The following is a 22747-nucleotide window of genomic DNA, read 5'->3' on the forward strand; positions in this document are numbered from 1 at the left end:
TATAAAAGAACAGAAACAATGAGCAAATTCTCTAAACAAGAAAAGGTACAGTTCCTATTGTGATGTCACAGCCAGGGTGGAAGTAATTGGTGCCTGTTGTTTTGCTTGCCCATCTCTGTTCTCATCTGTCCGACTGGTTCAAACACCAGTTTGCAAGAGTTGAGAAACACATGAAGTGTGGCCCAGTGGTGTCTGGGTGGCCCAGTGAGTGCCAGACTGCAGCAGCTGCAATCCCAGCAGCCCAGGCAGAAAAGACAGCAGCTTAGCAGCATACAATCCTTGATTCAAATATTGGCACGGCCACTATTATCTTGGTGTCTGGAGAAAATTGTTCTTTCTTCCTGAACCTTTCTTCCTTTTTAGTAAATGAAGAATGATGATGCCCACCTCATAGCCTTAGCTTGAGGATTGTGTGAGATAAAATACACTAAACACTATGACACACAGCATTTCTCAAGTGTTATTTCTTTTTATTGTCATACTCTCTGCTCTTGGTTCTAAGAAAGTCTTTAAAATAAAAAATTCTTGGGACTAGAGAGATGACTCAGCAGTTAAGAGTACTTGCTGCATTTGCAGAAGACCTGGTCTTATTCCCAGCACCCACCTAACAGCTGACAGCCATCTGCCACTCCAGTTTCAGGGGATCCAATACCCTCTTCTGGCCTCCTTGGGGACTGCACATATGTAATGCACAAACATATACATGCAGGTAAAGCATTCATACACATAAATAATCTTCATGTTTGAGCAATGGGAAATATGAAATAATATAAACCCACAATAAGCAGTCAAGATGAGTCTGTACGTTGACAGAAATTCTACAAACACATCCCTTCTTGAAAGACAGAAGAATGAGTGAGATGGATTCTAAAGATTTCATCTTGTCTCTGAGATTTATGTCCAATAAGAAAAGTTTTGCTCTAGTTGGCAAGATGGCTCAGCAGATAAAGATGCTTGCCATCCAGCCTGGCAATACAAGTTCAACCCCATGGACCCACGTGGTAAAGGACAAAACAGACTCTCACAAGTTGTCCTGTGCCCTGCTCAAGGGCAGCATGGTCAGTGCCCACACACATACACACCTCTAGTTTTCTTCATGAAACAGAATACATAATACAGAAGATCTCCTCAGAATCCTTCCTGCTATTTGACAAGAAATAAATGCGTTATTTCCTTTAGTATTTTATTTAAGCTCACCGGTCACTTCTTATGCATTAATTCTGATGCCATGTCAGATGAGAGTCTATAAAGAATGCCCCTACAGGTCACAGAGTTCTCTTCCCTGCTTTCCTGACATCCAAACTGAATTTACACAGATACCTGGGACAAGCAACAAGCTTGGAATAGAATGCATTTCCACATCCACCTGGGAGGGTACCTAAAACCTGATAGCCACAGCAGAGCGACACAGCGCACAGTGAGGGCTAGACAACAGCCACCATGCTTCCAAGCTAAGGCCCACTGGCACAGATTGTGCCTGGAAAAATAAAATGGCTCCTTTCAGTAAGCAGGAGAAAAGAAACCCAGGGCTCTCGGTGGAGCCAAAAGCCTGTGTTTAAGCACAACCACAGCATGGCTGTGCCTATTTTGTTTTCTTTAGCTTTCTTAATAAACTTCTATTTATGCTCTCCTGATGTTACCGACTTCAACGCTGGCTCTCGGGAGGTTCCCTGCGTTCAGCCCTACAAACGTGTAAAGCACTCTTTGTGAGCCTCACTGACTCGCACCCTCCGCACCAGGGTTGGAACAGTAGAGGTGGCCTCACTGACTGGGTCCAGATAAAACAAGATGCTTCGGAAAAAGGCACAGAAGCTGAAAGTTACTGTAAATTCAAGTCAAAGTAGTAAACACCTACTTCTTCACAAGACAGCCAAAGGTTTATCTCCATGCACTCCTGGACTAGAACATAAGTCACAATTTCTAGTCAAGACTGTTGATGAGCCAGTACTGAAAACATCCTAGGTTAATAACGATATGCAGGATTCTTTTATAATCTCTCTCCTATTGGTAACCACACTGCTTCTAACAGAACTTAAAATGAGTCTACTCCCAATAGAAAACTGAGATTTCTCTCCAATCATCTCAACTTCTGACTTGATTTGAAAAATGTGGTCAAAGCCGGGAGCCATGCACACGTGTGGATTTGATTCCATCTGCACTCCTGCCCTAATTCTTGTGGCTTGGACCTGCTCCAGACGCTCTGCCTTACTCTGTGGTTTGTGTTTGAGATCCCTTCTCCTGATTCATTGCGTTCTCCTGATTGACAAACAGATTTAGATAGGAAAACAAACAGTTACCTGCCTGTAATTGGTTTCTAACAGCTGTGCTGTTGTAGTGCTTTGAAACCACAGTGAGGTTGCCACCCAGATACGCTTCCTGCTCAGTTCAGGGATGGGCGGAGGGGGGGGCTGGGTTTTTACTTGTATTCTATTATTTAGGGCCCTTGACTGTTCACCAAGATAATCCATGACTTAGATGTATCTATGATCTATTTATTTTATAAACTGAAATATATGTATAATTTTATATTCCACAAATTAAATTTAAGTGGGCATACACTGGGTTTTAATTTTCTAGACTAGTGGGCCTTCTGACTAAATGGAGAATAATCTTCAAGGGGAAAGAGTTACCTGCTATGATATGCACCACTTTACTGACAGGTTAAAATATTAGACCTAAATTATTATCTAATAATGGTTTGCCTTATAACACCAACTGAATTACACAAAACACATCAGACTAGTTTCAAGACAACTTACACACTACCAACAATTGTAACTCCCTCTGAATTCCAGAGTAAGAGAGTGGGGCTTAGCATTTTAAAATTCCCGTGGAAATCAAATGTATTTTAAGTATCAGCTTTGATTATTTAATCAGACAACTTGCATTTTGCCCTGGCTAATTTTGAAGGCTGATAATATTTTACTCATAAAAATAATTGTGCACCTGTTGTGATGGGAGCCTGGTTAAACAAATGTGAACAGGAATGCAACTCTTGCTTTAACTGCAAGAACACAAATCTCTTATTATTACATGAAGAAACCTATTTTTAAAAGCATGGAATGGATCTCATTTAGACCCGATCTCTTTTACAGAGAGATGTTTAAGAATATCATAAGAGCACACACAACAAATAGCTGAGAGAAAACACTGGATGAGTCCACTGAAGCAGATGTCTATGGAATCCCACCTCTTCATCAAAAACCTGCCTTCATCTGCCTCCCTCCCTCTCCTGGCCAAACCATCTTAATGACGTTTTGAGCCATTTCTGTGAAATGTGTACTTTCCTTTCCAGTTTATGATCAAAGGAGAAAATAAAATGTGGGTCGACAGAAACTCTACCCCTCTCGCACTTTTCTTATTTTCAGACCCTTTCAGCATTAGAGGTCTTTTTCAGTACCCAAATTTTCTGAGCTTTAAAAAAAAAAAAGTCTGGGCAATCATGAAGAGAGTCAAACTTGGACCTTTTTCTGCGGTTTCTGTCATTTTGAACAAACTTCCTAAAAGCTACCAACTTGTGTCTATTTAGTCCGTTTCTGGGTGTAATCAATACCTAAGTGCTGGAAAGAGGCTCAAGGAAAAATAATTTACCTGAAGTTAAACTAGCTAAAATGTGCATTCAGTTATAGCGTCTCCCACTGACTCTGAAGACAGGTGGTGTGGCCGATGGTCCACCCTCTTGAAGGCTGTATTCAAAGAGGAGTTATTTTATGTTACCAAACTTGGAGACTATGTTCTTTACAATGTAGGGCCTATGCTAATTTCATCCTGGTTAATGCAACATATGTTTACCACTAGGGTTCAGAAAGTGAGTGAATTTTTAAAAGTGACCTAAATTCTACAGAGTTTTCTTTTTCAATAGTTTAATGTAGACATTTGGATTGAAGGGGAATCACAAATAAACGAATAATTGCATCAAATTTCCACAGTGCATTAAATATGCACTCAGTGGTAATTACCAACATTGGTAACAAATTTAAAATGTAGAGAATAATGTACAATTTATGCTTGGTGCAAAGTCCTTATTCATAAGAACAGCATTTGGACAAAAATACACACATTTTATTAAGTGGTCTGCCTGTTCTTTGCTTTTTTTTTCATTCAGATAAATGACCTAAATACTAGGATTGTGGGAGGTCCAGAACCACGTGCCAGTTTTTATGGGATGTAACCATGACCCCCCTGAGAATGTGTTCAAGGGCTAACTCTCAACTAAGGCAATACCTAGGGTGCACCCTAGCACTTACTGTGCTAAATACAGAGCATTGGTACGGCCCAACAGAACAAGAGACTAAATAATGTCCTATGAATTTTTCTTCCAAGAATTACTCATGTATAAATATTACCACAAATGTATATTTTAAACCCTTATAATTTATTCAAACAAAGAAGGCTGAGGTAAAATACAGCAAATGAATGCTAGTATATTTAAAAATGCTTTTCTCTAGTTTGCATTTACTAAAATCTCTGTATAAGTGCTAAGATCAATGTATACATAGTAAATTTCAACTACCACAGTTACTTTTGAAACAAATTAAGCCAAGCCAGGAGAGGTAGCTCAAACAATAATCTCAGCACTCAAGAGGCTGAGGCAGGAGGATTGCCATGAGTTCTAGGCTAGCCTGAACTACAGAATAATATTTTTCCCAAAAAAACCCAACCCCTCCCCAAACAAAACAAAAAAAAATTATGTCAACGATGTGTCAGAAATGTTAAATGTAGACATCTTATTTTAACAAAAAAGAACCAGCTACATTGAAAATCACTTAAATTTTTGAGTATGACAATTTGACCTTGACCTCCTTCCTTAAACACAATAGTTTAATAATACTACAGAAGGCTTGAGAGGTCTGTGGTAGCTAACCACCTATTGTAACAAGACAGAAATAAAGCTGGACTAATATGTACCAGGCCTAACTTATTTGAAAATGTTTTAATTATCAACAACTTATTTTTGGTTGAGCAAACATTAACAACATACTCTGTGTTGTAAACTTGACAGATTTGTATGATAATGGCAGGTTTTTGGCCCATGAGATCTCTCAGACTTATACATGCTGGTTCATTTCCTATAAAATCATTTGTGATATGAAAGGTGGCTACCAAATACCCTTCTTCCTTTTCTCACTGGCAACCAACTAGAAATGTCTTTTTTTATACTACTATATGAACTAATGAATACATATACTTGCCTCTATGTCCCTGCCTCCACTAAAGGTTCCAGACATCCCAACCCACTTGAAGCCAACCAATCATTTCAGATAAGCTGCAAATCTCTACATGGCTGATTCTACCTCCATGGAATCATCAAAACACAGAGTAAGTAAAACTTCAATTGATGTCTTGGAAAACATTTTATACTCAATTCTCCTCACTTTTATGGAGATGGAAAAATGAGACTGAATTTGTCACCCAGTGTTGTGAAATTATCATGCCAACCTCTGAGCGCAGTTTCTTTCTGCTTGGCTAAATGTGTCATTCCACTTGCAGACCCCTCTTTTTACAATGATCCCGGTCAGTGAGTCCTATGTGCTACAGGTGTGAATTAAAGTATAGGTGAATGTATGGATGTTAATGGCTATGTTCTGGGTTTATATACTAATTTTGAAATTAAAAAAAAAATGTTTCTGTTCCAAGAACATTACCTACTGTGGTAGGGAACTCCACCCCTTCCAGCCCCCCATCAGCCTACATCTGATACACATCATTAAAACTCTAGTGTGTTTTCACTAATTCTGCCAGGAGAACTACAGATGTCCTGCTAGCCACCATTTCCTGGTAAGCCATCTGAAGGGCTTCCAGGAAATTGCTAATGACCTTCATTTGACTTAAAATCTAGGCTGCAATTAGTAAAGGTTTTCTTCTCCATACTGGTTGTGATGTTTATTTTCATCATAGCAATCAGAAAGGAAAAAGGTAAGGTGTGCTGTTTTCATGTTATATCAAAATGTATCCCTTTTAATTTTGCTATATCCCCAATGGACTAATGCATATTAATGTAATCATAATTGCACAAGAATACTTTAGTTCTTTTTACTTCTACCCAATTTTGCCTTCTTTCTGACTCTGGTATATAGCTCTTGCTAAAATTAGCCTTTTAAAAATGGAATCACTGGGAATATTTTATAATTGGAGACTATTTTTACATTTAAGAATCTTTCATAATTAAAACTTTTGAAACCAGATATGATTTTAAAGTTTTGTGTTTTAATTATAATAATTAACTACAAGAAAGAAGTTCCCAATTCTTATTCATTGAATTTAAAATATGATTATGTGGTCAATGCAGTAACAATAAAGAACAATTTTAGCCAGTGTTATATTTATAAGCAGAACCTGCTATTAAACTTTAGTATTTTCTTTTATGTAAACATTGATTTCGCTAATTAGATTCAGCTGATCTCACCCCAACATATCGATTTCTTTTAATCCCAACAGTTAACAATGAGTCTAATGTATCATAATACTTTAGACCTTAATCATATAGTAGGAATTTTTGCCGGTAGCTTTTGTTAGAATTTTAATTAAGAAGACCTTGCATCTCCAACCTCCAGTGGAGGGGGGAGGTTTTAATTGCTTGCATGTATATCACACAGACTTCAAAAGAAGGAAAAGATGTCTATAGCAGAGAGTACAAAGGAAAGCTCTGAGATGTCTACACTCATGCAAAGCGGTGTAATTAGAAACCGTGGGTGCTGGTGGATTCAAATGCATGTATGTGTTCAGAAGGGACTGCTTTGTGCATTTGGTGCTGGCTAAAAGAATCCAGGAGTTCTCCTGTAATTACTTGCTATTGATTACAAGACGACCAAAAGACTTTGTGAAATTGGCTAAACATGTTATTTGGAGCAGAATACTAAGTTTCTGCCTTAGTAATTTACCATGTGGTTTAGAGCAGTGACATTCTGGACTGCTCTGGAGAAAAGCAAGTCGGATTGTATAGCAGACAAAAAGCCTCCAGCCCTAATTTTTGGAGCGTCTGTGATTTTCAATGTGACTCTGAAGTTCTACACTACAGGGACATTTACAAAAGGCACTGGATTAATCAACTGTACCATCTCATAAGACCAGGAGGTAAGAAGATAGCATCCCTGAGTTCACAAGCTAGTATCTAAAACAACTCAGTGCATTAAAAAAATTCAATTTAGAAGTTTCAAATGCATGAAATCTAAACAAACCCAGGCACATTATTATTTGAACCAGTTTTTTTTTTTAATCACCAGATGAATAAACTTTGCTGATTTTATTGGCAAGGTGGCACAAGATTCACCCTTAAGTGTTCTTGTTTTGTTTGTAGGATTTATTTATTTTTATATGTATATGTGAGAGCCTACTTATATGTATGGGTACCATGTGCATGCCTGGTATCTGTAGAGGTCTGGAGAGGACACCAGGTGTCTTGGAGCAGGCAGTTGTAAGCCACCATCTAGGTGCTAGGAATTGAACCTGGGTCCCCTGCAAGAGTACCAAGTGTTTTTAGCTACTGAGCAGAACCCTGATTCTGACCTTGGAGATAATAACCCTGCCTAATCTACTTCTAGAACCATCCTGCTGTTTGATCTCTAAGACCCATTGTGCCCTGAAATTAAGCCTTGACTTAAGCCATACCTGTCCTTTCCTTTGAGGGTTCCTCCTAGCAGTCAAACTGAAATGAACCAGGCCCTCAGAAGCACTTCACAGGGCTGTCAGAATGAAGTTCCCTTGTGGTCCCCGCTGTGTGTTACTTGTGTGCTGTCTCTTTGGTTTTGGAGATAGTCTCACTGTGTAGTTCTGGCTCACCTTGAATTCACAATGTAATCTAAACTGGCCTCAAACCCACAATCATCCTGCCTCAGCCTCCTTAGTTCTAGGATTACAGTCTTGACCACCACACCCAGCTTATGTTTATGATTTTACTTCAGTATTTGCTACAAGCATAGTTGTAATAGCTTGGGTTATGTGATGTACAGTTCCTAACTTTAACTCTTTTTTATTTTTTGTTTTGTTTTGTTTGTTTGTTTTTCAAGACAGGGTTTCTCTGTGTAGTTTTGGTGCCTGTCCTGGATCTCGCTCTGTAGACCAGGCTGGCCTTGAACTCACAGATATCTGCATGGATCTGCCTCCCGAGTGCTGGGATTAAAGGTGAGCACCAGCACCACCCAGCTAACTTTCGCTCTCCTAGGAACGACCCTGACGGAAGAGTAGTGCAGCACCTCTGCTCTTCAGGGTGAATGTTAAGAACTGAAGCTGACTAAGGTCAAAGCCCTCAGACACAGCGGTGAATACTACACATGACTACTGTCCTTCAGTAATAGCTTTGAAAAACACTAGGACCATTTGCAGAAATGCCACTGGAAAATGTATTTTCAGCCATTTTTCCATCAGAAAAAAAAAAACAAACTTCATTTTTCTAAGCTGTAGGAGGCCGGCCACACCTTTACTGCATCTACCTTATACCTAAATATTAATAGTGAAACATTTGATCACAAATAACACTAGAAAGGAATTGTTCTTTTCCTTATTTCCTTCATTACACATCATCTTTTTGTGTCTCTCATCAGCTGAGTGTTTGACAAACACAAGTGAACTCAAACCAACGTCACTGTTTCCCTGGCACAGTGCCCAAAGAAGTGCCTTCACATGAAGCATGAGATGCCAGCCACCATATCCCAGGGAAGATATGCGAAGCAGCGAGACTGGCTCAAACCTTTCCTATAAACTGGAAAAGGTAAACCTCTGCACAGCATAGAGCACAAATCCTCATGTTGCAGGCATGGCTCAGGGTCACCTCTGCATTCAGAAATGTGTCAAACCATGGCTCTCCTGGAATTCCCCTCCACGTGGCACAACTCAAACCTGCCCATACTTGGGTCTTGTACTCTGTCTTCTTGCCACATGTCTCCACCCTTCTCTCAGTTATTTAAGCATAGATGGCAACAAGTACTGTATAGTGAGGCCATGTTGTTGTGTCATGCCACATGTCAAAACCAAAGGTACGTGCAAAGCCAGTGTGTACCATGGGAGAGGCTAGGAGCCCGGCCCAACTTCTCCCTCTGACAGTGTAAGGACTCAGAGAATTTAAAACCGCTCTATTACATCAAGCAGAGACTTCTGAGACCAAGTTCAGACCCCACCTCTACAACTTTCTGCATCATTCTGAACAGCTTATTTTCTGATTTTTTTTAACTCAGTTGTAAGAATCAACTATCATAAACAAAATATTTTAGAATTTTTTGTTATTTTCTGTTTGTTTGGTTGGTTGGCTAGTGTTTTGAGACAGTCTCATTATGCCCTGGCTGGCCTGGGAACTTGTAGCCTAGGCTAGCCTCAAACTCACAGAGATCAACTTGCCTCTGCCTCCCTAGTGCTAGGATTAAAGGAGAGAGTCATCATACCTGGAATCTTTTGTTTTGGTTTGGTTTTTTGAAAGAGGGACTCATTATGCAGCCCTGGCTGCCCTGAAATTCACTATATAGACCAGGCTGGCCTCCAACACACAGAGATCTACCTGTCTCTGCTTCCAAGTGCTGGGATTAAAGGTTTATACCATCATGCCTGGATTCCTTTTTTTTCACTCATGGTAATCCTCCTGCCTTAGCCTTCCAAGTCTAGGATACAAGATGTAAGTCAGTACTCACAAGTTTAGGTACTTTTATATTTCTATTTTGTGAACAATAAAGAATCTCACAATATTTATTACCATGTTTTCTGTTGACATGGGATGAAAACAGATCTATGTTCCAGGCAAACTGAGTTAACACATACAAATCCAACTGTATCCATGTCAGATGCCCCAACTTCTTCAAATGTTGTTTTGTGTTTTAAGAACAAGTTCCTTGTTATCCTAACTCCCTAAAACAGCACAAAACAGACGTTTGCTCGTCTACCTAACACAACTTCAAGTCAGAGAGCATGTGTCAAGCTGATTGCCTCCTGCCTGTCACAATAAATATTCTGGGCTCTTCACCATAAGACTGCTGCTATTAAACTAATGAAAGTCACCATATTTTATCCCCAAGTAATATGGTGACTGAAAAGGAGATGACCTGCAGAAATATGGCAGTGCACAATGTTGTAGAGTTTTCTCCTGGTGTATTTTCTCCTGGTGCTAGGGGATATTTTAGGTGTTCTTATCATACTGAGAAAAACAGAATTCTTTGAGGTAATGTACCTATCAATTGGCTTGGGTGCAACCACCCATTCAGAATGTATGTGTAATACAAACACACTGTTTTCTGCCTTAAATATAAACATTAAAAAACAGTGGTTGGAGAGTTTTAAGAACACTTGCTGCTCTTCCAGAGGACTCAAGTGTGGTTCTCAGCATCCATGCCTAACAGCTCCCAAATCCCTGTAACTCCAGCTCAATGAGATCTGACCCCTCTAGCTTCCTCAGATACCTGCATTCCTATGCACTTATCCACACACAGGCAATTACATACACATAGCTAAAAATAATAAAATACACTCTTAAAGAACAATACAAACACAAGTGAAGACAGACTCCATGACAACTCAGACTGACTCTCAAACTTCAGCTGTACTTTGGCCGCTATCCACTGGTCTCAGCAGTTTTCGTGTGCTTCATTTGGATAGCATTACATGAAGCAGCTTTTAAAGTGAAATCTTTCAAAGACATTACTGCTTCTTAGTTGTGTGGGAATATTAAGGTCTCTGGATTGAAGGTTCATTTTTCAATATTCTCTTATCTATTCTATGGCCCCCACTTTTTTGCTCTGCGCTCTAGTTCTTGAATATTCCACTAGAATTGATGTGGCTGTTCCTCCCTTTCAAAAACTTTGTTATACTGTATGACTTTAAAATAAAATATAAAGTTACAGAAAATATATAAATATAGATTAGTTAGCAAATCAGGTAATTATTAAATAGTCATAAAATGACAAAAAATTCTAAAAGCACGCAGTGGGGGGTACATAAAGGTATTTATAGAAACATACTCACAACCAAGTGCCTTTATTATTAAGTTTAAAAGTTTTTAAATTAAGCATTGAATGTGGGGAGTTAGAGTATATAAAAACACACAAAAATATGACTAAAATAATGAAGAAACAGTGAAAACAGAATCAAGGCGATGTGAGTGGTGTGCTGAAAGGGGGTGGCACCAAGACACAAGCCCTGACACCACCTCTTCAAGGGTCATGGGTAAATGTAGAAAACTACTGCCAGGGAATGGGAAAGACAAAAGGAAAAAACAAATTTGCAAAAGTGAAATTCAGATATGTAACAGAAAATACCCAGAAGACCTGAAATGACAGATGCTGAACAATAAATGAATAATAACACATTTGAAAATCTCACAATCAATATGATTTTAGAAAAAAATTATGACAAAACTGACCTTACAAAGTAGAAAAAGGTTTTAGGCTTTGGTGTTTTTCTGAATATATTATTCAGAATCTAAAGAAAGAAATAGTATATGTATAATCTACTTGCTATTTTATATTAACTTAAAAAGGGGAGAAAAGGCCCATCCTACTTTGAATTCCAGAAGTAATGTTATATAATATGTACATCTGTACATTATATATGCCATCATATATATATATATATATATATATATATATATATATATTTATTTATTTATTTATATAAATAAATCAGCCAATTTATGAGAGATTCATCCTGCAGTACATTTGGAGGACACTACCCCACAATTAAACTGAGTTTATTTCACAACAAATTCAAAACCCCCAAACCAGCAAGGTGTGCCATGAAGCATAACACAATTCCTCATAGTGAGTTCTAAGGAACTACAAGTATATTGTTAATGGGAAAGAATAACTGGTGTAGACATGGTGGTACATGCTTGTCATTGGCATAAGGAAGGTAGAGGCAGGGGAGGCAAGGGTTCAGGGTCATCCTTGAGTATTATAAATTCAAGGCCAGCCTGGGATGAGATGGTATATCAATAATAAATTAGGTTATCTCAATACAAAGGATGGAATACTAAAACCAACACTATAAATTAAAAATTATGTCAAAATATTTGCTACTGACTCCATTGCTCAATAATGTTCTTAGCAGCCTAGGTAATGTGATATAAAGTAATGAGACAAAGAGTCATTCTTATCATCTACAACATGATTAGACGTAGTAAGCCCAGTAAAAAGAGAAACATATACTGAACCAGCAAAATTAATTTGTAAAACTTAGTATAATCTTTAAATATAGTAACAAAAAAGTAAGATTAATTATATCTCAAATATGGATAAAACACAAAAGGAAATGTGCAGAATTTAAACCAAATCTTTCCTGAGGAACACACAAGAATTAATTAAGGAGATGGAGAGATAGCTCGGTGGCTAAGAGCATTATAGTAGATGATCTAAGTTCTGTTCCTAGCATCCTCATGGTGGATGGTGGTTCACAACTATCTGTAACTCCAGTTCCAGGGGAGTCTAGTGTTCTCTTTGGGCCACAATGTGCACTGCATGCACATACATGCAGGCAACACACACACACACACACACACACACACACACACACACACACGCACACACACACGCACACACACACACAATAAATAATCTTCAAAAAAGAATTGAATAAATCATTCTTAATTAAAATATACAATTTTATAAAGATTTCTGTTTACCCAAAATTTTATTTAAATATAATTTTAAAACATTTAGGAATGTTAATTAACACACTGATAGAAAACAATCCAAGGTAAACTTTAGAAAAGTATGAAAATACCTTTGATAAAAGTTATGGTAAATGTGAAATATACTATATTAATAATTATTAAAGTACTAGTCAAAGTTTATATAAATGGTTCTAAGTGCATAATTAAGGAAAGATACTATACCCAGTCAAAAGAGATCTGTGAATTCAGTCATAGTGTATAATGTTATTTTTTAACTGCTTAAAAAAACTATAACTCTAGTTGACATAATACATCAAATATATTCAAAAGGGAAGAAAAGGTTAAACACTTCAACACAGAACCAACTAACTGGGAGAAAATATGGCAAAATAGTATCTAATCTCAAGAGTAGGAGAAGCCTGCACAACAAACTGCAACAGAGTCAGGCAGTTAAGGGAAAGAAAGACAGACTTGTGTGCGCCAAGATGTCATGCTATTAAATACACCCAAGGGCTCTCTAGCTCTGACAGTCCGGCCAGCTCTGGACAAGTCCTCTAGAAGGAAATGAGCAACTTGGTGTTGAATCAAATACCTGGTTGACTCAAGGAAGCTTCACTTTATGCCACATGTTTGCCAATAATGATTTTTAAAGGTTGCCTATCCACACAAAACCCACACTAAGGAGAAGCAGCTCACAGGGGATGTACTAACTTTATACAAAACTTAGGGTACAGATGAAAACTAAAACAGAAGACTGCACCACAGGATTTATGCAGAATTAAAGAAGGCTTCTGTTTTTATTGTGTGTTATACTCTGTTTCTTACAAATAAATATGTACAAATTTTGGAATCAGGGGAAAATAGGACCTACTGAGACATAATGCTTGAGATAGGAAATATTGATAACCCACAACAGTATATAAGAGATATATTGTAGATAATCTTTAAATCCCAGAGAAATAGTACCAAATGCAGGACTACAGCTGGCCAAGTCACACACAGGACAACAACAACAAAAAGGTGTGTTCTCTCAGCAACAGCTAAATCAAACCACTTTAGCTAAGATTTTTAATGTCTAAATTAATGTATGATTGCTATATTTTCTGTAGGTAATATGTATAGTGACAACATGCTAAAATGTATGAAATTTTACATTTATAAAATGTACAACAAGTTAAATGGAAAATTCAGTAATAATATTATCATTTATGTCTATAAAATTCAAACTAGCTCACCATTGGAAGCTCACATAACCTATAAGACCTCCAGAGAAATGGGGTGCAAAGGCTTGATTTTGCATGTTTCACTTTTGAGAATTACACATTTTGAGCATCTAAAACTTATGCTTTTTTATTTTAAACTCATAATTAGAATTAAGTATAAGCAAAAGTGAAAGGTATGGGAAAACATACCCTGAAGTGTATAAAAAGCCAGGGTTTATTATCAAGGAGATAATAAAGTGTTAGCTTCCATGCTGCTAGGAGAAAGCAAGACCCCCATCACTCATGTTGGCAAACGCTTGCCTTTGCATAAGCCATTCCTGTCCTCACTGTTATAAAACCAATGGCTCTGGAAAGAGAAGAAAACACAAAATGACGTGTGAAGTCACACAGCCTGTGTTGTTGCAGCTGGATGGAGAATATGTCACTAATGACTTTTCTTTCTACCCATCAGTTATGTTGAGATTCCTTTTTTCCAAAATAGCAAATGGCCTTTATGAGTACAAAGCAGAAGCAGTAAAGTTCAAAATAACGTTCCATTTCCACTTGATTTTGACACTCTGTTAGTTAATGGAATGAATTATTAATTACTCATCATGAAAGGACAACTGTTCTCTGCATTCAAGTTGAATGGGACAGAGATCTACCAACTTTCTGTGATAAATTAAAAATAACATTTTCGTGAGATACCTACTACCAAATGGTTGTCTGAAGCTAAACAACCCAAATTTGTTTGGTAAATGCAGAGAACTAGTGGGATTAAGTCCCTGAAGTGTTTGTTCCTGCAAACTGAGTGTGGAAATCTGTGAGAGATGACTGGCAGCATTACTAGGTGGCCTGGCTTCCTCTCACAGCACAGAAGTGAAAGACTGTAACACTTCTTCTCCAGGAGTCCACAAGAAGAGCTGGAGTAGGCCAGAAGCACAGATGTTTTTACTCACAGGCTAATGCAATGCTGAAATACACTGTACTCCTCCATGTCTTAATATTTTAGAAGAATGACATACAGGCAGGGGGTGAAGCTATAGGGCTTCCTAGCACCTTGCCTACTTCTTGTTTAGTTCAGTTCCTGAAACCACAACAATAAATAAATTAGAAAACAAAGATATTCTAGGAGTCCAAGAGCAAGAAGTGCCAAGTCCCAGAACTCTCTTTGCTCCGAATCGATTCCCAATTCTCTGGGCACATCAACAATAACCATCCCTGTAACCTGCATGCCCCAGTACTCTGCTGAGTGCTACAGGTGTGGGTCCTTCCCATGTGTCAACTCTCCCAAGGAGCTTAGGAGTAGATGCTCTTATCACCTCCATAGGGACAGGGAGTACAAAACAGAAAAACCCAGTGCTTTGACAAAACTACTCATAACGATAGAGGTGGGATAGGAACCAAGGTAAATAGGTCTCAGAAATCAGCCATAAAATGTGATGCAGGGCGTGCATATTCCATCTGCTTTTCATGGATATCTTTTTCCAGCAAGAGAAATTCACATAAATAACCTCAATCTATAAACTGAGGTACTATTAGGATTCTAAGAGAAAAGATGGGATATCTTTAAACTGCTCTGCACTGTTTACAAAACTTTGCCTCCATCATTTTTAATCAAGCAAATTCACAAGGTAGTTTGTATAGTTATATGAGAGACCGCAAATGTCCATAGTGTACACCTTATAGAGAAGACATTCAGGAATGTGTCACACCTACTTTTCCAAGAATAACCTAGTTTAGAAGTAAGAGTTGAGAGTCCTGGCACAAAGAATAGCAGCTTCGTGGGGTATGTGAAATAACATCTGACACATATGATACTTTTTATATTTTACCTTTGATTTCTCCAAGAAGTTCACTCGTATTTAGTCTTTCCATTTTTTCCTTCCAATCTTTTGAAAGTAGTTTTTCCATGCAGGAGGAATCTATTAAAATACAAAAGTAAGTATTAAAAATGTATATTACAGAGCCAGAGAGCTAGATGATGGAGCAATTGGCCCTTGGGAAACAAACAAAAGCTGTTGTTTTAATTCTACCATTACTCTATTACAAAACACCATGACTGAGGTAAACCACTGATCCAGGTGGTAGTGTTCCATAACCCACACTTAGCAGCTGAAATCTAGGGATATTTAATCAATGTTTATCACTTATCAGACTGATCAGACAGAATAAAGGTTCTCCCCTACAGCTTTAAATTTATATGATAGTTCTTTTAGCCCAGGTTATATTTTAAAAGTCTAAGCAAATTTTATATGCTATACAAGGAACAATGATAAATTGTTAAGGGAGAAGAGGCCAATTGACCTGTAACCACTTGGCCCTTAAAAAAGGAAATCCAACTTTCGAAAAACTAAATAATAGACAAGTAAATAAAATCAAGACGCTCTTTGTACCCTCATAGTGAAATCTACTAAAACTTTTATATAAAAACAACACACATGTTTTTTAAGGAAAACACTTGTTTAAATAGCATCATCTGTCCTAGCACATGTTAAAATAATGTTCTAGACTACAGGGAGCAATTACATTTGTTTTATAAAGATTCATAAGATTACAGAAATATAAACATGAGAACACCATAATAATGATCTATTTTTTCCTACATGCACTGTTTTCTTCTCTGGCTTCAGATGGATTTGCAAGCAGGCCTCCTGCTTACAACTGTCTGCATGTACCTTTTCCAGACTCAACTCTTAACAAATAGGCTACATTTCCAGGGAATGCAGATTTTAAAACTCCCATTAAACTTTAGCATTCCAAGTGTCAAAGTTTTGATAATTTTCTTTTAAAATTATACCTAAAATGGTTTCTCCAGTTCCAAATGCTTTTTCTCCCCCATATCAGCACCTATCTCTTAAGCATTTTCTCTTTCTGTTTTTCTCCTCTAGCTTCCAAATCGGCCTTGAATTTTTCAGATTGACAGTTAGGTCAAGATGTCTCTACAGGGCTTTAGAGGCTAAATAAGCTTTGGGAAAGCAGTGATCCTTGCTTAAGAGATGAGAAGACCTTCACATGATTAGAAAGTATTGCTGAAAACAATTAACATTTGTTTGTGACAAGATCAATCAATCAGAGAATGGATGGAAGCCAGATCCTAGTGTCCTGAATGGACTGACATTGTCACAGGACCCTGTGACATTTCTACATAGAAATTCCATTAAGTGAAAGCCATCTGCCTCTTTCCTGACTTCTTTCCACTTCACATTCATAAATGGGGTATGTAGTTTGCTCGATGCCTATATTTTTTCCAATATTAAAACTGAATTTATAGGGCTAAGGAGGCTTCAAATATTCAAAGGCATGTCTGCTAGACATTTTTGTTTCTCTAATCAGTTTGGGATTTCTGAGCAAGATGGTGCTAACATTAGATAACAGATGAGAAAGATCAATAAAAGATCTTAAATTTTATACTCTACTAAAGCTTAATGTATTTTTACCCATTCTTGTATGTTCTATCATTGCACTATACTGATACCCACTGGCACAGATGCTGGAGTCCAAAATGTCTGGTTAAGCTAGAGTTGAGATTATATACCCATAAGACAAAACCCCAATACATCAAGGATGGCTATAAAGTCAGGTCAAGTGCACACATATATACTAGATGTAAAGCATGTCTCTAATTTCTATAAATAGACTCAAAATACCCCAGAGATCCGAGGAAAGAATGCTGAAGCTCCATAAGAGACAAACATAGCTCTATGGACAACAAGAATGTATACTGCAGCATAAACGCAGTCAGCTTCACACAGAAGCTACACATAGGCAGGCTCCAAGGCATTTGACATCTACTAAAACATCCATCCTTGCTAATGCTGAGATCCAGCTACACTAGCACCTGCTTCAGTAGAAAGAGCTGAAGGAAAAAAGAAAACAGATTTGTATGTCTACATTAATGGGCAAGAAGATATTTAATAACAACCACTGATAATATTTATCTAAGGTCACTAGCAGTCACTACATGCAACTTTATCATCCTTTGATCTTAATCATAGAGGCCTTTAAATTAACACGGTCTCTTGACTCCTCATCTGCCTGTCAAGCCATCAAGGACCGCATTGGTGCTGTAGAACAGAGCAAGTGAGATGAGTACGAAGGGTCAGAAGCTGGTTGTTACTGGAAGTTTCTGATCAGAGATAAGGAAACACGTAAAAGGTCCAAAGCTGTATATGAAAAGTTGTGTTGTCAAAGGTCAAAATACTGGACCAGTGCACACTCAGTATTTTGGTAGGGATGCTGGTTTAATGTGAGGCTCCCTCCCCATTCTACTACAACCTTCCTACACATCAACAGGATGGTAGCTTTACAGAGGCAGCTGGTCAGAGCAGACATTATCCCATTGTGATTTAGCACAACCTCAGAGATCAAAGAGGAAAAACTATACAAACGAGCCCTTACAATGTACATACAAAGAACAAAACAGTGTCTCCATACAACAGTCACAGTGATTCTGATGGGATAAAAAACCCAAATGTCCCCTGGATAGTTTATGGTCTGTCATGGAACAAATTGTTTTTTTTTTTTTTTTTTTTTTGATTAATTTGAAAACAACTTTCCACTCAAGGAGACAATGACAATAAGTTTTATTATTTAAGTTTGACTGTTCCAACTTCTGTGATTAAACTGTCTGAAGCTACAGAACCAAATGACTCTTCAAGATTGAGAGAAAGAATCATAATACTACAGTACACATTATAGTATCCCTACAATATAGAAATATTAAAAATGGGCATAACTTACAGTGCCTCAAATTTGTGTAGCATGTCATCAGAGACTAGAGTTCACCCCTCTCACCCTGAGAGAGTTTAATTCCATCAGCTAATACCTACTCAATGAAACACAGAGCCTCGGGTTATTTTGCCTATTATTTTATGAATGATGGGGTTTTTATTCTAGCTAGTTTCTATTTGAAGCAAAGATGTGACAATTCCACAGCTCTAGACAAGTACTCAGGTATACATTTTTGGGCAGCCTGGTTTTGGGGATGAGGGTAGGGATTTTGTCTGTTTGCTTATTATTTCAAATTTAACTTTTTATCTTTCAGAAAACTTATTTTAAACTTTTTCTAACAAAAGAAAGATACATTTTAGGACTGTTTTTATTTAAAATGTGCTGTACAATAGATTGCCAACATGGTTCTGCTTCTTAGAAATTGAGACTTTAGGCTAAGTAAAGGAAATGCTTACCATGGTGTGCTAATGCACTGGCTTATAACAAATTTTATGGAAGAAGAGATGCTCAAGGTGGGATTAACTCCTAATCTGTAGACCGATATTTTAGGAATCATTTTCAGCTTGGAGCATACGTATGTACATATATATGTATTCGGGATTTATAACTATGGTAAAGGTGATAAAGGTATATCTTCTGTGTTCAAGAGAATAAATAAATAAAGTCAAGGAAGAAGACAGAATAATGAGAAATGCCTCATAATACTCTGAGACAGTTTATCTTTAAGTAAACACTTATTATTCCTTTCACTTCCATGTGATATTGAAAGTCAGAGGGCTAAAATGTCACAAACATGACACAAAAAATAACTTTCAAATATTTTAGTGAAGAAACAAATGCTTCAGTCCCTGTATACACATTTCTTCTTGCTTTAGTGGTGCTTAAGACAATAGTAAAGGCATCCCTTTATTTTACCATCAGAAACATAAGTTACAGATGCAGTCACTTTCTCTGTATTCACAAACACTGATAATTTATCTGAAGTGCTCATGGCTTTCGTTTCCAGCGAAACCTGACAGTGTACATTTATTCACCCCTCAGCAGCCCCAAGCATTTTCATTAAGGACATACAGATACAGTTATCAGCTACTGTACAGTTTTTTTGCACAGTGGCAAGAGCTCCACAATACAGTGGGATAAAATTGGAGCTTGGAGAGCTTGAAGAGCACTCTTAAATTTTAATTAAAACCCTCCAAGCTCACTAAAAATAATTAGACACTAAAATGTGCCAGTTTTATTTTGAAGTCACTATAACATACAAAGCAATGCTCTATGATGACTGCCCCTACACACACACACACACACACACACACACACACACACACACACACAATGAAACAACTGACTTTCCAAATAAGAACAAGGGGTATAAATAGAGTCTGTTTTCAACCAAGCTCTTCATGCTGGGAGCTGACAGAAAAGCCCACAGAGTGTGTTTTTCAGACTGAACCAAACAAACCTAGAAATAACTTCCCTAGCCCAGTGTGCAGATCACCAACCAGCTCCACAGAAAATCCAGTGTGGAAAGAACAGTGCACACTATATCACTGAGCTTTTCTGATCCAAGAGCCAAACCTTTAACCTCTTAAATGTTTCTGCTAACTTAAAATATCTCATACAATGCTATACCCCGTCCTATTTTTAGGCAAGTAGCAAGAGAAAGCATGCCTTTCCCATACAGCAGGGCAGTGGTCTAAACATCAACACCGGTGCTCTGCCAGGAAGAACTGGACTTCTCAAGCACTTGATCATTAAGGAATGCACCAACTGTTTTGGATAATCTCGTGCCAGTCCCCTTGTGCTCCACACTCCCCTGTGGGAGTGGCCAATCTTGTCCTACTCCTAATTCTTCATTTTCCTCCTCCACAGCATGCCCTGTCTCCAAAAAGATGAGAAGTAAGGCGTTTATGCCTAGCAATGAGAAAGCAGGCTCACTTCCCCAAACAGACCAAAACTTTAAAACAATTAACCCTCCCCTCTTCTTTCAGATAAATTGCTAAGTATAAAATGCAATCTGTTCCCTTTGTTTACTCAATAAGAACAATTTGTAAATGACTCAAGGATAAAATTCAGAAAATGTTGTGCTAAATTAGAACCATTATAAACATGCTAATGACTCAATACTCAAGTAAAACATGCATGATCGGTGTGAAGGGAGAGATTTCATTCCTGTAAAATTCTGTTGTGCTGCCTTAAAATGATTTGGTCATTAAATCAGATACAGCTCTTGCAGGAAAAATGTGAATTCCACAGCCACTTTACTGAACAATATGCTGTAAGTGTGGGGGTGTTTGCAGGAGGGGCATGTGGGGGAAGCCACTGAGGTGTCGGAAATGTTGTTAGAAATGTTAGATGTGAGACTCTGGGGTGTTCGGAAGGAAGCAGAGGCCCCACATCTAAAACCTGCCAGACACACAGGCAGGCGTTTTCATGTCGGGCAATCTTTTCTCCAGGTGCTATTTTTATCTACCAGACCTTTTCTTAGGCCACCCTAACAACTGGCACGAAGCATACATTCATGAAAGTCACACTGCTCTATATGAGCAGGCAAGAGGCATCTCTCTCATCTGCTCGCCAAGGCTCCTGCCACCTAAAACACGAACACAGGGATCATCAACAACCCAATTCCTCTCACCTGCTCATCAAAGCATAACCACTCGGGTGCCAATACAAGGAAGAAAGGACACACTCCACCGGTGACCTCCAGCTCACAGCCTGGTGCTAGAGCTAGAGCACTCTCATTTTGGAAATGAGGAGAAACGGAGTGGAGATGAGGGCTGGCATTGCGGACTTTAGATGGTGACAGCTCCGGCGCGCTTCAGAGCTTGCTTTACTGAAGACTATTTAAATCACTGTTTAAACATCAGCTTTATGGTCTGTACAACACAGCAGCCAGCCACGGAAAGGGAACACTTTTATACTTCTGATGTGGACAGAAACACAAACTCTTTGGACAGGGGTATGAGCGATACAGGACAAAGCAGTGGTGTCTGTCCAGCAGCCCAGTCTCCTACACGTGTTGCTTGGCTAGTCTTTCAGATCCTCCATTTTGCTTTTTCCATAATGCTTCATATGGTTTGAACTAAAAGCTTTCCTTTCTTGAATCCCATCCATTAAGCACTCAGTACAAAGTTCATTAAAAACTGCCCTGAACTCAACAGGTCATTTCTTCTAAGACAGGTTTCGTTTTCCTGAGAAGGGCATGTGCAGCCTTGGGCCTTTGTTCTCCACTGTTTACCCTTGCACATGATACCTTCAGATGTCCACAGATTCACCATGATAGAAGTGTCTGTTAGAAACTGTAGGCACCCATATTTACTAAGCTATAGCCTACCAATGGCATTTCACCTCAGCTCCTGCTGCCCCTGCTGCTTATAATCATCAACTACTTGTTTTACTAGGTTAGATTCAATAGAACTGATTTTAAAAAACAACATTGGATTATGGATATAATTTATTTTTGTATGTCTAGTGTGTCCTATATTCCATTTGTTTGTTTACTTTTTTTTTTACACAGGATCTGGTGGATCTCGGCCTGGCCTGGCCTAGAACTCCTGGTGTAGCCCAAAATGATCCTCCAGCTGTATATAAAATGCTAGGGATCTAACCCAAGTACCTGCTAGCCAAGCACTCTACCAACTGAGTCACAACCCCAGAAGCCTATAGTCCTACTTCTAAGAAATGTTTTTTAATTCTATGATTCTGGGCATACATGTATCCCTGTGTATGGGGGTTCCATATAGAAGCCAAAGGGAGACAGCTGGCCTCCACATATTTTTAAGGCAGAGTCTCTCATTGAGCTTAGAGCTCACAATTCCTTTAGAGTGGCTGGCACTGGAGTCCCAGGAATCCTCTTGCCTCGGCCTCTCTGCTATCTATGCTTTGCTCTGGATGGTTTTCATTGGGTCCTGAGGATCCAGCTGAGGTCCTCGCCTACTGAGCTATCTCTCGAGCACACTGAATGCTCCTGCTATCTTGGAGCTGCCAACTACAGACCTGTGTCCTCTGCTTTCTGCTTCTCCTCCTGACCACACAAAGAATTGGACTCACAGAATTTTCTGCTGGGACAATTGAAAGCCTTTCTCATGCTCAGGTCAGAAACTAGAAGTGTGTGGACCTGGGATTGCTGTGGACAACACAGACAGACCCCAATGTCTCTAAGAGAAAATATGAAGAACAGAAGCAAGGAGTAGAGAGAACAGATAGAGGATGAAGCCTTGCATCA

At 38.4% G+C, this 22747-nt stretch overlaps 1 protein-coding gene across 39 annotated transcripts in view; it reads right to left on the reverse strand.

Annotated features, from left to right (window-relative positions):
* Sox6 (SRY-box transcription factor 6) overlaps window positions 1-22747 on the reverse strand; it is a 604948-nt gene that overhangs the window by 201760 nt on the left and 380441 nt on the right. For all 39 annotated transcript variants that reach the window (XM_076563550.1, XM_076563582.1, XM_076563579.1 and 36 more), the window contains one exon: window positions 15624-15713. In XM_076563550.1, the coding sequence (XP_076419665.1) occupies window positions 15624-15713 (90 nt within the window). The remainder of the gene's footprint in view (window positions 1-15623; window positions 15714-22747) is intronic.

Source organism: Peromyscus maniculatus, chromosome 1 (assembly GCF_049852395.1).
Source record: "Peromyscus maniculatus bairdii isolate BWxNUB_F1_BW_parent chromosome 1, HU_Pman_BW_mat_3.1, whole genome shotgun sequence".
Lineage (NCBI taxonomy): Eukaryota > Metazoa > Chordata > Mammalia > Rodentia > Cricetidae > Peromyscus > Peromyscus maniculatus.